At 44.1% G+C, this 16754-nt stretch overlaps 1 protein-coding gene across 1 annotated transcript in view; it reads right to left on the bottom strand.

The window, feature by feature from the left end:
* Window positions 1-16754, bottom strand: part of UROC1 (urocanate hydratase 1) — a 196713-nt gene that overhangs the window by 89720 nt on the left and 90239 nt on the right. Inside the window, exons 5-6 of the mRNA XM_078661719.1 lie at window positions 14693-14821; window positions 10301-10362 (exon numbers count right to left, since the gene is read on the bottom strand). Coding sequence (XP_078517845.1) covers window positions 10301-10362; window positions 14693-14821 — 191 coding nt within the window. The remainder of the gene's footprint in view (window positions 1-10300; window positions 10363-14692; window positions 14822-16754) is intronic.

Here is a 16754-nt window from a genome sequence, read left to right as displayed (position 1 = left end):
GGGGTATCAAAAGTATGGATTTTCCACAGGTCTGAGCCAGGGTTCTTGCACTGGGATGTCTTTTTACGGTGGTGCTGATTATTCCGGGGATGGCTGTAGGGTTTGAGCCCGGGGTCGTCCGGCACCCATAGAAACCTCTGAACCACAGTCATCTCTGAAAACTAGAGACACAGGGGAATTGATGGCTTGTTGGCTTGGCATGAATCCCAACAGTTTTATTACCCAGGAGTACCTGCAAATATCAATGTATGGGTGAGCCTATTTCACAGGACAGGACTAGGTCAAAACCGTGACCGCGTGAAAACCACAATGACAATATATACTGACTTCACACAGTAACAGATTTGTCTTGTTCCTGTCCGTTACAAAAGGCCAAAGCACACACGTGAGCTAATGTTTTTATTATTAGACGTGTGGGAACACTGGGTGGCGCGAGTTTGGTGTTTCCCACTGTAAATAATTGGGTTATTAGTTGCGGTGGGTTTTAACCATAGTCAAGCAACAACCACAATCCTGGTCAGTCACAAAATAACCTGTGCTTAACCCTCTGGTAGCCTGGCACAAAAGCAGTCTGGCTTAACTTTGAAGCACTGTGTGAAGTACTTATGTACCACACAATCAGTAATAAAGTGAAAACAACACGAAAATTCACAAGCCAATTTAGAAAAATAGAGTAACATTTAATAAACTAAATAAGACCAAAACGGAAAAAAAATCCAATCAATAGATTGGAAATTTTAAAATGTAGAGGTTTAAGACAAAATTGCACCAATAAGAAATTAGTGCTAACTGTGGGCATCTGGTCATTCCAGACTGGGACAACGTCACAAGTTCAGGCCAAACACGATGGAACTTAGGCCGGACACCGCATTTAGTTTAGCCTATCTGGGAAGAAAGCACAAAGGCCAACTGCCAAACTATTCAGTCCTGACCCAGGTCAGAGGCAGCAGCAACAAAATGGTTAGGACAAGAAAAGGGCAATGTTCTAAAGGTGTTATTTTCAGAACTGTGACTTAAAATTGGACTTACAATTAAAGAGGGTTTTACATTACAATTAATTTGCATCCAAACTTGACATCCCCATCTGTTGACAAACAAAAGGTAGCGCTTATTAAATGTAATATGGGAACCCAATGTTATCCAATAGGAGAAAGGCTTTACAGCAATGAAAAATGAATTTTAGAGTTTTTCAATACCAGGACATGTAAACTTGAAAACACATGTCCTACTTTTTAAGTGCACTGCACCCTGGCCTATGGGTTGTTTAAGGCCTACCTCTAGGGTGACATTTGTATTAAAATTAAAAAAAAGGTTTAGTCCAGGCAAAAGGTTTATTTTACCAGGTCAAATCGACAGGGTAAACATCGTTTACCACAAAGTTTTTACAACGCGGTACCTTTAGCACGCATCCCTTACAACGCAAGTCGTTACATTGACTTGCGCTGGAGGGCGCTAAAGGATTAAAAATAGTAAATTTACTATCCCAACACCTTCCCTAGGGTCCACGGGGACTGGTGTTAGAATAGTAAATTATACTATTCGAAATCCGCGCCCCCAACGCAAGTCGTGGTAACGACTTGCGTTGTAAGGGATGCGTGGTAAAGGGATGCGTTGTGACGGTACGCGTTGTACCGTCATACATCCAATCGACAGTTTAACACTGCAGTAGAGGCTGCAATGGCATGCCTGGGACATGTTTTAAAGGGGGACTTAAGTGCATTACACAATGAGTGCAGCATGCCCACAAGCAGGATTTAAATTACATGCCCTGGGTACATGTAATACCATATACTAGGGACTTAAAAGTAACAAATGTCCAATCAGGTGAAAGCCAATTTACCATGTTTTAGGGGGAGACCACAAGTACTTAAGCACTGGTTAGCAGAGGTAAAGCACACAGTTGTAAAGTCAACAAAAACAAATTGCAGAAAACGGGAAGGGCGAAGGCAAAAGGTTTGGGGTTGATCCTGCAGAGAGGGCAAAGACCAACACCCTCAAATTCTGGAACTTTGTCACAGAAATGTGAGGAGATTCTAGATTTCAATCAATGTTTGACTAATGCAGGGAACCTTAGATCAGGGAAATGGGTGAATTCTATGCAAGCCACACCACACAGAACTACTACAGTAAGCTAATGTTCAAAAACATCTGTGTTGGAAGGTTTAACCCAGCCACAGACTGGTCTGTCTGCACCAGAAATGAGTCAAATACTGTTTGGACTTTTTCTAAGGCAAAAAAAAAGAAATATTAGTACCGATATTTATAAAGTGCGAACAGCTACCTCAAACAGAGTTGTCCGGGCGCTCCCTAGCGATAGGGGGCAAGCGGAGGAGACCGCACAGAAAGAGCCAGAGAACACTAACTTAGGCCAAAGAGCCTTGTTTTCACCTACTTCCTAAATAGTGGCTCTGATTCAATCTGCCATAAATAGTTTGGCAAAAAGTTTCATAGTTTGGTGGCCCCAACAGCAAAGGTTCTGCCACCAAGCTGGGCTCTTCTAAATATCTCTTTTAAATAAGGCATTGTCATTCTGTTCCTGTGTTTCACAAGGTTTCTCAAGAACAGAGGCATTGTATAATAAATGAGCTGTGCAAAATTGAATTATTTATTCCGTTGGGAATGTGCAGGGGGGGCTGAAGAGGGAGGGTGCAGGTCCACCACCCCTCCCACTCTCTACCTCCCACCAACAGAAAAAAGTGGAATAAACTGGTGAACATGGTTAGGGATGAGCTGTTGTAGCAAAAGCTGCCTTAGCATACTAGTCACTATCAAGCACCCTGCTTTGCTTGCGGAGTCCGTCTGCATTGCCATTGAGAGCCTGACACGAGCGGAGAGCTCGCTATTATTTTGCATTGATTCTACACCAATTTAATACGTCTTTTAAAAATTGTATGTGCGCATTTTAAATTTCGTTATTCTCTGTGACTAACGTTTTTTGTTGTGCAGGTTCGCTTCTTGTTGCCTCTCGTGGCACACTCTCCCTGGCCATCAGGGTCTGGAGAGGGGAGTGCGAGGCGCCATCTTGGGTGGGTGTCTCCCGGGAGCCTGGACGCAGTCAGCGTTCTAGTGCTTCCCGAGGGAGAACATAAGAGGGCCAAGACGACGGGGCTCGCGGTGAAGCTAAGGGTTGGTGGCAGCACCCTGCTTTGCTTGCGGAGTACGTCTACATAGCCATTGAGAGCCTGACACGAGCGGAGAGCTCGCTATTATTTTGCATTGATTCTACACCAATTTAATACGTCTTTTAAAAATTGTATGTGCGCATTTTAAATTTCGTTATTCTCTGTGACTAACGTTTTTTGTTGTGCAGGTTCGCTTCTTGTTGCCTCTCGTGGCACACTCTCCCCGGCCATCAGGGTCTGGAGAGGGGAGTGCGAGGCGCCATCTTGGGTGGGTGTCTCCCGGGAGCCTGGACGCAGTCAGCGTTCTAGTGCTTCCCGAGGGAGAACATAAGAGGGCCAAGACGACGGGGCTCGCGGTGAAGCTAAGGGTTGGTGGCAGCACCCTGCTTTGCTTGCGGAGTCCGTCTGCATAGCCATTGAGAGCCTGACACGAGCGGAGAGCTCGCTATTATTTTGCATTGATTCTACACCAATTTAATACGTCTTTTAAAAATTGTATGTGCGCATTTTAAATTTCGTTATTCTCTGTGACTAACGTTTTTTGTTGTGCAGGTTCGCTTCTTGTTGCCTCTCGTGGCACACTCTCCCCGGCCATCAGGGTCTGGAGAGGGGAGTGCGAGGCGCCATCTTGGGTGGGTGTCTCCCGGGAGCCTGGACGCAGTCAGCGTTCTAGTGCTTCCCGAGGGAGAACATAAGAGGCAATGTGCCTCCGGGAGCGCAGCGGACGGGCGCAGCGGGCGTGACGGTGGCGCGCCGAAGGTGCGCCTAAGGTAAGCCCGTCTGTGCCCGTCCGTGACCGCACGGGACCAGGGCCATGTCACTCTGCCCGCTCTCCGATCCACACATACACTACCCAGGAACTCCTATACCTTAGACCTCCAGCGTCCCTTTGCCCCTCACTCCCCTGCTACACGCTTAAACGCCTGAGCGATCTAGGTATTTCTCAGGTCATTTTACCACCTGGACCAAATCATAAATGCAGTATGATTCCATTAAACCCCCTATTAGCTCCAATTTACCTCTGCTCAATTTGGATTGTATTTACCTTAATACTAGATCTTTGGTGAAGCATCAATTGGACATATTTCTGCTACTTACTTCGCAGAAACCCGACCTATTACTACTCACTGAGACCTGGCTTACTGAGAATTAGCAGCCCGACATACTGGCCTCACTCCCATCAGACTACTATATATTGGCAGTAAATCGCGCCCCAGGTAAAGCTGGAGGGGGAGTGGCGGCCATTATTAATAAAAAACATAACTTTATCAGTCGCCCGTCCCTGCTGCTACCTGGCACTGAAAATCTAGTCATAAAAACTGATACTGAGAAAGGCGCCATAGCCCTGGTTTTACTCTACTGTCCCCCACAATCTATGCCCGCCTTTCCCTCAGGACTCGCCGAACAAATAGCGTCAATCACTATGAAATACCCTCATACCATCCTTATTGGAGATTTTAATCTGTGGTTTGACAACCTGGACACTGACACCCAAGCTAGAGAATTGTTTGATTTACTCACCGACATCAATATGACCCAATTCATACAGTCTTCCACTCATGAGAAAGGCCACCATCTTGACCAATTATGGTCGCATAATCTCCCTCTATCATCTATCCTGATTCAGCCCTGTATTTGGTCAGATCACCATTTTGTTTATTTTTCCCTTCAAGTAAGGAGACAACATCAGACTCCTTCTCAGCCTGGAGGGGAAACTCGCAAATGGGGGGCGATAGATCTTTCTGCTTTTCTGGACACTTTGGTTTCTACTTTGCCACCACTTGACGACATGGGGGACGTAGATGATATCTATGAGGCGCTCTTCTTGTGGATCCAAAGTGCTGCCAATATTCATGCCCCTAATGTAAAATTCTCCCGCTCACGCGACAAAGAGGCTCATAAATGGTTCTCTGCGGACCTCAAACAACTCAAACTAGAGGTCAGGCAAAAAGAGAGAATCTGGCGCAGAAATTATCTTCCACAAGATAAAGAGGTCTACTGCCTGAGCCGTCGTCTCTACCAAAAAACCATCCTTAAGAGGAAGACCGATTATTTTTCAGGCATAATTCTGAAATCTCAGAATCAAACTAAAGATATCTTTAGAATAGTGAACGACCTCTGTAACGATGAGCGTACGTCACTACCTATCGCACAATCTCAAGCTTTATGTGATGATTTGAATAACTACTTTATTAACAAAATCATTACAATCAAACAAAGTATACCACCACATCCTGCCAGCAACATCACTGAGGACATATACATGAATCCAGAGATCTTAGACCACATCCCCCCGATTGATTCCAAACAATTGTCGGAACTTCTTCAACAGATCAAATCAGGGTCACCTAATGATATCTGTCCCCCTTCTATCTTTAGAGAATTAGGCCTATTCCTCCCACATGCACTCCGGCCTATTCTCAATGAATCCCTCATACAAGGCAGAGTCCCCACAGATTTTAAAAAAGCTCTCCTTATACCTTTGGTAAAAAAACAAGGGAAGGATCCTTCGGATCTTACAAACTACAGACCTAGCTCCCTGCTGCCCTACCTCTCAAAGGTGCTGGAGGCTCATGTCTCTAAGAGTGTCTCTAATTTCATCGAGACCACCAACTACTTGGAGCCTAATCAAGCGGGGTTCCGCCCGGGTCACTCAGAGGCGGTGATCCTGGCGGTTCAGGACAACCTTAGAGCCAACGCGGATGTCAATACACACCAAGCCCTGGTGCTGCTTGACCTCTCGGCGGCGTTCAACACCGTTGACTATGACATCTTGCTCAACCGTGTCGAACAGGCCGGCCTGAGAGGACCAGCGTTGAGCTGGATTACATCCTTTATCGAGGGCCGGACTCAGGCAATTCAACTGGGCAGCTTTATAGGCACTAGGCATATGTCCACCTGTGGAGTTCCGCAGGGGTCGTCATTATCCCCCTTATTATTTAATCTTTATCTCCGCCCTATTCTTTATTCCCTTAAGAATTTTAAAGTCACGGTGTTCAACTACGCGGACGACTTACAGCTATTATTTCATCTGAACATCCCTGATGCTGTGTCCGAATTTCAGAACACCATGAAACACATCCAATGCTGGATGAACGAAAACCATCTAAAACTCAACCCGGGCAAAACAGAGCTACTTTTGCCCGGGAACAGTTTATCCAGCTGGAGTGTTAACTTCTGGCCAGCAGACCTGGGCATCCCCCCTGTAAGGTCCACTGCTGTAAAGAGCTTAGGCATCACGCTCCACTCGGACCTGTCCTTAAAAACCCAGGTGGGCGCCGTGGTCTCAGCAAGCTTTTTCCAAATGAGGAAAATAAAAAAAATTGCTCACCTCCTCACCCAGTCTGCCTTAATCCAGGTTACTATTGCCTTGGTCATGTCCCGTCTGGACTATTCCAACAGCATCTATCTGGGACTTCCAGTGGGCCTGTCGAAGAGACTTCAACTTGTCTAGAATCAGGCGGCTAGACTTATTTTACAACAGCCAAAATGGTCTTCTATTAAACCAGGACTAGAAAAGCTACACTGGCTTCCGATTTCCCAGCGCATAGCCTTTAAAGCAGGTTGTATCACCTTCAAGGCCACACAAGATAAAGGCCCTGCCTTTATTCGTTGTCTGATTTCTAAATATATACCCACCAGAAGCCTGCGCTCTGCTCAAAAATCCCTACTGGAGGTGTCTCGCTTTAAAAGGAAGCGACAGGGAGGCTGCTGCTTTCGCCATCTAGCAGCCTCACTTTGGAACTCCATCCCCTTACCGATTAGGCAGAGTAAGGATCTACTCACCTTTTGTAAGGGATTAAAAATTTGGTTGTTCTCTCAAGCCTACCATTAGCCATTGTTAGCTCAGTGTTATGTTGGACGGATTCTTCACTTTTCCTATAGCGCCATGAAGCCCACGGGCGTACGAGCGCTTTACAAATTGATTTTAACATAACATAACATAACATAACATAACTATCCTCGTTGTCTGCCTGCTTCCACCCCTTTTTGTGCCTTGGTTGCAAGCAGGCTTAGCTTTTTGCGGTCTCAAAAGTTCAATACATAGAGTGGCTTTGGGTTAGCCCCTGGTCATAACTGGATACTTTGTCTAGCTCAGTTCGATGCTCGTGATTTGCTGGCTTTCCTACCTATTCGGGTATTTCTCTCACCCCAGAAGCATACGTTTTCTACCTTTTCTACCATAGTTTTGATTGGAGTTTTCTCCGTCCACTGCTGACAACAGGAACTAAAGTTTTCACTTATTTTTAGAAATGCTAAGGCAAGCTTACTAACTCGTCCAAGGCTCAGCCTTAGCCGTTCCTAACAACTCTCCCATACCGCATTTTGTCTTTTAATATTTAATTTTTTAAGCAAGTTTTGCCAGCGACCAGCAGTTGCACGCACAGTAATAACAGGCAACTTGCTTCAGTGTTTTTGTGCTGCATCCCAAAGCATGCTTAATTGTTGTATTTCCCACTCCTAAATGGCTGTCGTCCATCTGAAGTGTAAAGTACATGTATGGTTATGCAATCTTAGCGTGACTTGTCAATTAAAAAAAAAATATTCCAAGAAGTTTATCTATGCCTGAGCATGCATGTGGATGCACAGGTGGACATCTTGGATTATTTTCCAGAGTATAAAAACAAAATGATTCTGGTGATTTGAGCACTATACAAATCAATTTAACAGAACATAATATTGCGGCTGATGTGTGTCCAGATACAGGAGAGGCCATTTAGGAATGGCTTTTTGTACTTCATAAACATAATATTTTAAGATGGCCACCATTGCATTCAAAGGCAGCCATGTTTCAATGGTTTTGGGTTCTAATTTATGTCAACTCAAACAAGCATTGGCAAGCCAATGACTTTACATCTGCATTTGAAAGGCAAGAACTATTGGCTCTAAAAATGCTTGTTGTACCTCATTTTAGTCCCTTTCCTTCCAGTTTACAGCTTTACAATTGGCCAACAGGTCTTATTTCTCTACTCATAGGCACCAGTGATATTCCCCAAGATGTCACCTCCCATTTCCCCCCTCTGCTTCGTCCAACATAAATGACTACTGTCTGCCCTCTCCCTAATCCTCAACCACCATCCTCTAGACATTTTTTCATGTTCCCCACCCTTCTTTGCATACATAACCCCAAGGCCCAGAGCTTCCTTGCCATCATGCTTGCCACATACTCCCCTGGTGGGCTAACGTGCAGCATTGCCAGAGGTGCCATCCACTCTTGTTTCGATTTTAATTTGTAAAGCGCATCGTATACCCAAAGGCGTCTTGGCACTACACGTATACATACGGGTCCTCTTGCAGGCATCCTCATGGAACCAGGACACAGGGGGAACGCCAGGCACCACTGGTTCACAAGCTGGCTTTGGGTGTCAATGTGCCCTGCACGCGAAGCAACAAACTCTCTGTCTCCCTCCCAGAGTAAATTCATAACTATGCAAATGCAGAAAGAGGAGATCATCTGGACGCCTGGTGGCATTTAAACTGAACAATGTTTGGAGTGTCGCCTAGCAGCAGTGTCAATGTTATTCTACTAAAGCATTACTGTCTCTGCTGATATAGGAGGTCACCGTCATTCTGGAAAAGAACCAAGGCACCACAACTATCAAGTCCATACTAAAATAAACACGGATCCAAACAAAAAGTAGGTCTAGCAATAGGATTAGTGCAGCATTCATCAAGGTCAGCAAGCCAACACTTTATGTAGAGGAGCAGATCTCAGAGCTAGACTAGTGAACAGATTCTCTGTGCTTGTAGAATAAGGGTGTCAAAAGTAGGTGTTGGAGTGCCAAGTTCATTCCAAAATTTCTAGGATATTAGATAAAGTTTGTAAAGAGATTATCCTGCAAATTTGAGATGGGCCATGCCCTCCTAAACCCCCTTTTATTAGAAACATAATATCATTCTTTTTTGCAACAATTAAAAAAAAAAAGTTAGGGCACTTTCTTGTAACCCATAAACTCGGTATTAGAACCATGTGATCACCAGGAACTCAACTTACCATAGAAGAGCTGTAATCAAGTGTGTCGCTTCAGTAGGGGTCTTTGAGGTGTTACACCCCATTAAAAATGTATTATTTAGTAAATAGTTGGATACATGAGCTATCAGTCGGGTATGGTAAGGTGTCTGTCGGATTACACATGAAAATGTTAAATACTCATACAGACAAAAACACACACACACACACACACTTATGTTTTGCAGGTCTTAAAGGGTATTCTACAAAATACTGTATTTTAAGCACCCCTCACCAGCCGCACTCCTTTCCATTGGCTCCCAAATACGCTACTTCTCATATAATATTTAACATGATAGGTGTTGCAGCAGGATTGTGGGAAAATCTGAAGCTTGGTTACTTATTTTGGGGGTGCTGCAGAACCCCTCACACACCACTTCCAGCACCTCTGAATAAGTGCAATTTAAGACTAGATGGGTACAATAGAGTCACTCCATCAGCAAACAAAGGTATAAAGCATCCAGATTTTGCAATATCCAAGGTACCATAGTATAGCAATGTGACATTTTTGTTGGGGTTGTGTAGGGGCAGGAGGGAGGAAAGGGAGGCCAAGATGCCCAGATAGGAAGACAAACTCTGTTCCAGGGGCGTAGCTTCAGAGGGGCGTTCTTGAGGTACGATAAACCACCTCCCCCAAAGTTTGTCCTTTTTTCATGCACCATATGACTTCTGTAAAGTGAGTCAATTCTATGCATCTGGTTGAGTTTCGGTTGTGGGCGAGTGCTCGTGAGGGGTAACGACTCCGAGTGAGTGCTCTGGAAACAGGTTTGAAGGCAGATTAAGTTTCTCACAATGCCTGTCATTGGGTCAAAGGTGTTCAAATCTCATCCAGATACAATTGGGGCCCTTCCTAAGCCTGGACTGCTGATGCTAGTAAATGGCTCATGCTAGCCAGCTCTCCTGGGACTCTCTGCCCTACATCACTCCGACAAGGACCTAGACCTGAGTAGACCACAGAGTCCAGACTATCCCACAGAGGCCCTACACTGGCTGGCCGTACTTTTCCAAACACCTGAAAACTAACTCCCCTGACTATTCTAATTAGAGAGTAGTGTCAGCTCGCCATATTCTGTTCAGTGGTGTAAACCTCATTGGTTGTTGGGAAATCTCAGACTCACATCCCCTTAGCATCCTTGACCAAGTTACACCCAAGAGCAACATTACTTACATTGTCACGCCCATCGCAAAGAGCTTCTCATACTCTTCCCTCGAAGAGTAGTTTGGAATAACCTAAAAATGAAAAGGAAATCATATTATACTTGGAAAGATCCACTGTTAATGGTCTGCATTGTTTCGCCCTAATATTTGATAGACTAGGCAATATTTCTATTTTATCAAATGTAAGCAAAACAGCTTGAGATAGTAGCTTTCAGGGTGGATTTAAATAAAATGTCATAACGGCACAGGGTCTGAATGATGAAAATCAAGTATTTGGCGTCTACACGTGATGCAACTCAAGTATTAATGAGTCAAACTTCTCTGATGGTGTCCAAGCAGTCTATGCCCCCAGCTGAGACCCTTCTCTTTTTGATGAAGATACGAATATGAGAAAACTAATGAAGAGTAAGTCAAAAATACTGCAAGTAGAACCATGGAAATGGGCAGGCCAGTGCCAGGAGGACCAACATTAATCTCAATCAAAAACACAAAGTGTAAACAAACTAAATGGGGCACAAGCTTAAAAAATATGGAATTCCCAGATCATGAAATCAAAATTTTCATTCTGCAGTGCACAGACCTGACATATAAACAGGAGAACATAGCATACTATTCTAGACCACTGGCTGGACTGGATCCAATCACACCTGCACAACAGGTGATATAAGGAGAACATTTCCTAGGTTTTACTACTCCCATTGACTCCTCAAAATGACTTATCCGATTGCTCCTTAAGGAACTAACAGCTAGAGTCATCATAGTCCCGTTTTGCGAGTCCTTAATAGCGATTATTAAGGAATCGCTATTAAGGACTTGCAAAACGGGATTCATGTAGGAATCGCGAAATAAATTTCGATTCCTACACATTCCTTATTTGCGAGTAGCAAATTGCTAATCGCAAATAAGGATGCGATTTCAAGGGTGCCAGAGGTGTCCAAAGGACACCCTGTAGCACCCCTGAAATGTAATCTACATTGGTGTTACACACACACATGTCCTTTGGACATGTGTGTGCGCAACATGCAACTTAGAAAAATGCATTTAAATGCATTTTTCTAAGTTTTCGCTATTTACCACGAGGTTTGAACTCGCGGTAAATAGCGGCCCAAAATTGCGATTTCACAATTTTAAAATGGTTCATGAATTGCATTTAAGGAATCTCAAATAGAGATTCCTTAAATGCAATTCCTCGCAAATGTGCGAATTCTTTATTAGCGAATTTTGCATTTGGGATGATGAATCTCAAATGCAAAAATTGCACTCGCAAAGGGCCAGATTCTCAGAATCTGGCCTTTGCGAGCGCAATCAAGCTTGATGAATCTGGCCGTCAGTCATTTTCTTAAATAACTCTTGAACTTTTTTGGGAATTGCACATTTTAAGATAATGTCACACAGACTTTAATAATTCATCTGTAATGTTTGGGAGTCTGATTGCTCAATAATGGATGTAAATTACCTCCACACGTTTTCTTCACTGGTCAGGCCATGTAAAAAAAAGGCGAGTTAAGCATATGTCTAGGAAACCTGGATTCCCCTGGTTTGCTTGCTGTCCGTGGAAGAAACACAAGAGGTCTTGCATACACTTACTAAATTGGTAATTTTGGTACAATCTGAGGGGGGGGAAGTCAATTTCCGGTTCAGAGTACATTAGTTTCTGTTAAGGCTCCAGTTCACCAGTTTGATTCATATGGACCTGTAGTAACAGCTACAAGATTGAACATCATGGTCACTGAATGGGGCTTCAGAGCAGGATTCAATGCTGAAGTCACCAGCCTGAAAGTGTAGGAAGACACCGTTCATCAGTTGGCCAATAATGAATCTTGCTTACTCGTGCTGCTAGATCTCTCCACAACTTATGTTACTATCAATGAACAAACATTATTGAAACTTTTCAAGTGTTGTGTGGGTTTGAAGATAAAGGCACTCAATTGGATCAGGTTCTACTTTACAATAATCTGATCCCATCGTGTAAAGATAGGAGGCTCTTTAAAAAGTCAAAAGTTACCAAGTCGATGATGGAAAGAGTCAACTTATAGTGCACGCCTCAGAAATAAATACATTAAAAAAATGTTTTTTTTAAAGAAATGAGAATTTCCATTCCTCAGAGCCTTCATGGAAGCCGGTGGCCGACCAGTGGCAGGGAAAGCAGAAGGGTTAACAAGTGACTCCAGGAGTTTGCGCATGTGTCCCATCTCTGGCATGGGTACTTGTGTGGGGTGAGTGTAGCGCACCTCATTGCCCAGGCCCTCTGTGCATATATTAGATGTTATAGTGGCATGGCTGGGCACCTGGATGAAGATGGCGGTGATCAGTCCTTTCAAGACCATAAATAATGCATTGAGTGCAGGTCAACAACAGTACACATAGAAGGCCTGGGCCGGATACTGGCTAAAAGGAAAATAACGAGGAATTGGAAGGCCCCTGAGGGACTCCAAGCCTCAATATGGGAAAAAGAATTGGAAAAGTGGGTAGATGTGATGGGAGGGTTCTCCTTAGGAATGCTCGCCGGGGAATTGGATCAATTGAGTGAGCCTGGGAAGCATGGGTTGATAGCACTAAAGACCCTGGGCCCGACTCAGGGGAACCCACCCCAATGGGATTGCCTCCTCGGAGGTATCCGGTACAACAGCGCTTTGTTGGGGAGGGACCCCAAGTCACACCAGATACGACAGAAAATAACTAATAATTCGATCAATAGAATGGGAGGCAGCACGGATGGGATAGCATTACAACTAAACTTCCGAACAGGATGTTAACTTTTACCTTATGGCATGGTTCTGCTACGGGAGAAGGGGGAAAGGGGTTTGGGACTGACAATAGTCAGGTTATGCTTTATATTCTGACTTTCTACTATATGTATGAGCATGTACAATTTTGACTAGCAATGTAAATGCTACATGATGTATATTGGAACTATATTGTAAAACTCAAAATGGACATAAAAATTCACAAAATATGTTTTAAAAAACAATACACATAGGTAAACCACAGCAATGTCCAAAGTAAGTACACAGGCAACATATACTCACACAATCCATATGTAGCCTCCTTCACAGATGGTCCTCCTGTTACAGAGTTGGGTTCTTTAGTGATGGAGATGGTGCCCTGGGAGTTGACCAAGAGTTGTTACAGTACAAGGCCCAGCAGTAGCTGCAGAGGATGGAAAAGCAGCCCAGTGGTATCTAGGAGCTAGGGACTGAGGGCTCCAGCTATACCAACGCGACCCACCATGTGAATGAAATGGGTTTGGTGCTTGATCAGGGTCCTACCAGGTGAAGCCATCAGGGTCTTTTTCTTAAATCTGGATCTTCTTATTAGATTTACCACGGACGCAGGCATCATCGCAGGGCAGCGTGCGTGCTGGAACGCACTGTAAGTGGCAGCAGCTGAACTCCTGGTTATCCAGCTGAATGGGGTGCAGAGGACATCTTCCCACTGAAGTACCAAGGGGATTCAGTTCACATCAAGCACTATCTAAGCATCTCTTCGGGCAGACTGAGGGAGGCCTCCTGCCCTGCAGGTGTTCAGCTCATCTTCCTCGCCTTGATGCACAGAACCAGAGAATCATCACTCCCACGTTTCCCAGGTCCATGCTTGAATAGCTCATCCTGTCTGGGATATTCTTTGCACTGTGGGTCTTTTATTCCTGTTTATTCCATTATAAAATCATAGCTACTAGGTACATGTCCCAAAATGCAAAGAAATATCCTACATTAGATGAGCTACTGACTCCTGGACATAGAGTCCTCGAGGGCAGTTGAGTCTATGGCTGCAAGGCTGTTTGTGGATGCTCTGCTCTCCTGGGCAGGATCCAAGCCCATCATCATTCCTTGGAGATGGTGAAGAGATGGCACAGAACTGATGATCATAGCTGTATTGAAGTGAATGCGTTCCCCCTCCAGATGTGTGCGCAGACCACCAGGGTCCTCCTGGTATCGAACGAGGAGGCGGGTGTGTGAACAAAGGTTTGGTAGGGACTGGAAGATGAACCCTCGGAGGGAGCAACATGCTTAGAAAACACATGGGTCTCATAGCTGCTGGGCCTTGAGAGGTGGGATCAGTGAAAGCAGAGCAAGTAGGAGGTGAGTGATCAACACTTGCATGGGAAAACTTGTAGGTATCACAAGCTACACAAATGTAAAGCATTCGTTTTTAAAAACAAACCCTGTGACACAGTACGGGTAATGTTTCTTCCTTTTTTCTTTAATTGCATATATATTCCTATTAGATCTAGTCATGTGTCAAGCATGTTTAAATAAAGTTTTTTAAAAATACAAACCCCCTCCCCCACAAAAATGTAACACTAAAATGGCCAGGAAGAGCCCAGATACACCTGTTCATAGACCTAAAACACATTAAGGTTCCTATCCGAGATCCAATAGTAAACAGAGACTTTACGTACCATCCCGTTGGTGATGACCAAACGAGGAGCATTGGGGTGGCTAGGGAAGAGGCCCAACGGATGGCCGCTATACATCACTAGCGTCTGGTCCTCGGTCATCTCGGACAAATAGTTCATCACCAGCCAGAACTGAGAGTTTAACAAAGCAAAAATACTAGTTTTAATATAGGTGGCAACACTTAATAGAACAATCATACAATTACATCCAATATTCTTGGAAATGTCACATTTCATTACATTCTTGAGGCAGTTTTGCAACTGTTGCTAAAATCTCCAATATGTTTAGAATTTAGAATGTACTGGTTGCGAGGAATAAAAGCTATTTGCTATAGATTAGACACTATTATGTAGATAAACTGGAATTAGAAGCCGGTCTCCTGGACACACAGTGGACATCGTAGACAGTAGGACATAGTCCTAGGATAGTTATTTGGAGCATTCTTGATTCAGTTGTAAAGCGCTGGCAACAATACTATTACATTTTCCCCCTTTGATTCTCTTGAAGTTGCCAGTTTGTGTACAATGTATAAACCATGCATCTTTGGATTGCCTGTGCTTCTATTCCATATCGTCCTTTCGCCCCCATCCTAATCCCCAACACAGAAGGGTGTAGCTATCATTCCTTCAGCAGGCGCCATGCCACACAGCCCATTGGTGTGCAGGGCCCGGTGCTGCCGAAATATGGCTCCCAACCTTTGGCCCATTCCACCACTTCTTGTAGGGCACATAATTACTTTGCTACTAATGGATGGTCCTAAATTGCAGCGCAATGCACTGGACCCCAACTTTCACTGTAGCAGTTAAAATTCTGCAAGCTTCCAGTGTCTTAGGCCTAAGGGGAGACCTACAGGGTATCAGCATAAAATTAACCACAGTAAGCAAACCTTACTTCCAGGTAGGTTCCACCCAGCTCCTAGGCTGGAGCTGCAGAATCCCAGGCTCATTTTCAGCCTCTCCTACTAGATGAACAGAGTTAAAGAATTAATACTAGCTCAACCAGAGAGTCACCTTGAATATGATGAAGATATGCATGTCTAATGGACAACCACTGAAGGAACCCGGCAGAGGTTCGGAAAGGCATCATTGGTAAACCCAAGTGGTTCAGAAGTAATGCATACCCAAAGACAGAGGATCCCTGCCCACTGAGGAGTGGAGAAAACACACCTGCAATTGTGCCTAGACATGAAGTGGTCTACTATAGCAATCCCTCACCACTTGAGCAAGAGACATAGGACAGAGCTGTTTAACCCCAGCTCCAGGGAATCTAAGCCAGCCACTCAGAAGGTCTACCTGAGATCCCACTGAAAGCCATATACCCTAAGCTGTGCTTTACCAATGAATAGTTCTCCAGGTACCTGCAAGTGTGCAGTCCAGCTTACTAAATTCAAAGCTGTTAATAGACTGAATTAATATATGTATACCAATATTGAAAAGTGTGTATTTAAGACAAAATGGTGTATATTTTCAGAAATCACAAGCTGGTCTTTGCACAAAATGGCTTAAATTCCTAAAAATATTTACCACTAATATTTGAGTGATAATCCATGCAGCACAAGGGGTCATATTACTAATATTATTACTTTCTAAAAATATTACTGCTGACAAAAGTGACTGATGCATTAAGGTGATCAACTCTGGTAATCCTGAATATAGTGGGCACTAGTGCAATCTTGCCTGATGTGGTCACTTTTATAACACTTATAATAATAGAAGCGTGAGAAGATTTTGCACTAAGAAAATAGCTCTAAATGATGGGTTACCCTCCTTGCTTAATTCTGTTTATCTTGCGTAATTTTGCATAATTACACTACAGCAAATAACTGAAGTTACGCCCACCCCGTCGCTTATTACAGAACAGTCTGCAAGCCCACGCCGTAAGCTAACAATTGTCGGACAATCTTAATTAGTCAGAGAGGCCCAACTAGAATAAAAGAATTAGAAATCTGGGACCAAAGTCCAGGAACACCAGGTACGGGGCTCTCTTTAGTGTGTTGTGCAAGAAGGGGAAATGTTCAGCCATACTGCCAAAAGATGGCAGCCATCAGATCTATAAGTGTACTGA

This window comes from Lissotriton helveticus, chromosome 9, assembly GCF_964261635.1.
Source record: "Lissotriton helveticus chromosome 9, aLisHel1.1, whole genome shotgun sequence".
NCBI lineage: Eukaryota > Metazoa > Chordata > Amphibia > Caudata > Salamandridae > Lissotriton > Lissotriton helveticus.
The sequence above is the reverse complement of the archived record's forward strand: the minus strand, read 5'-3'. Positions and strand labels throughout refer to the sequence as shown.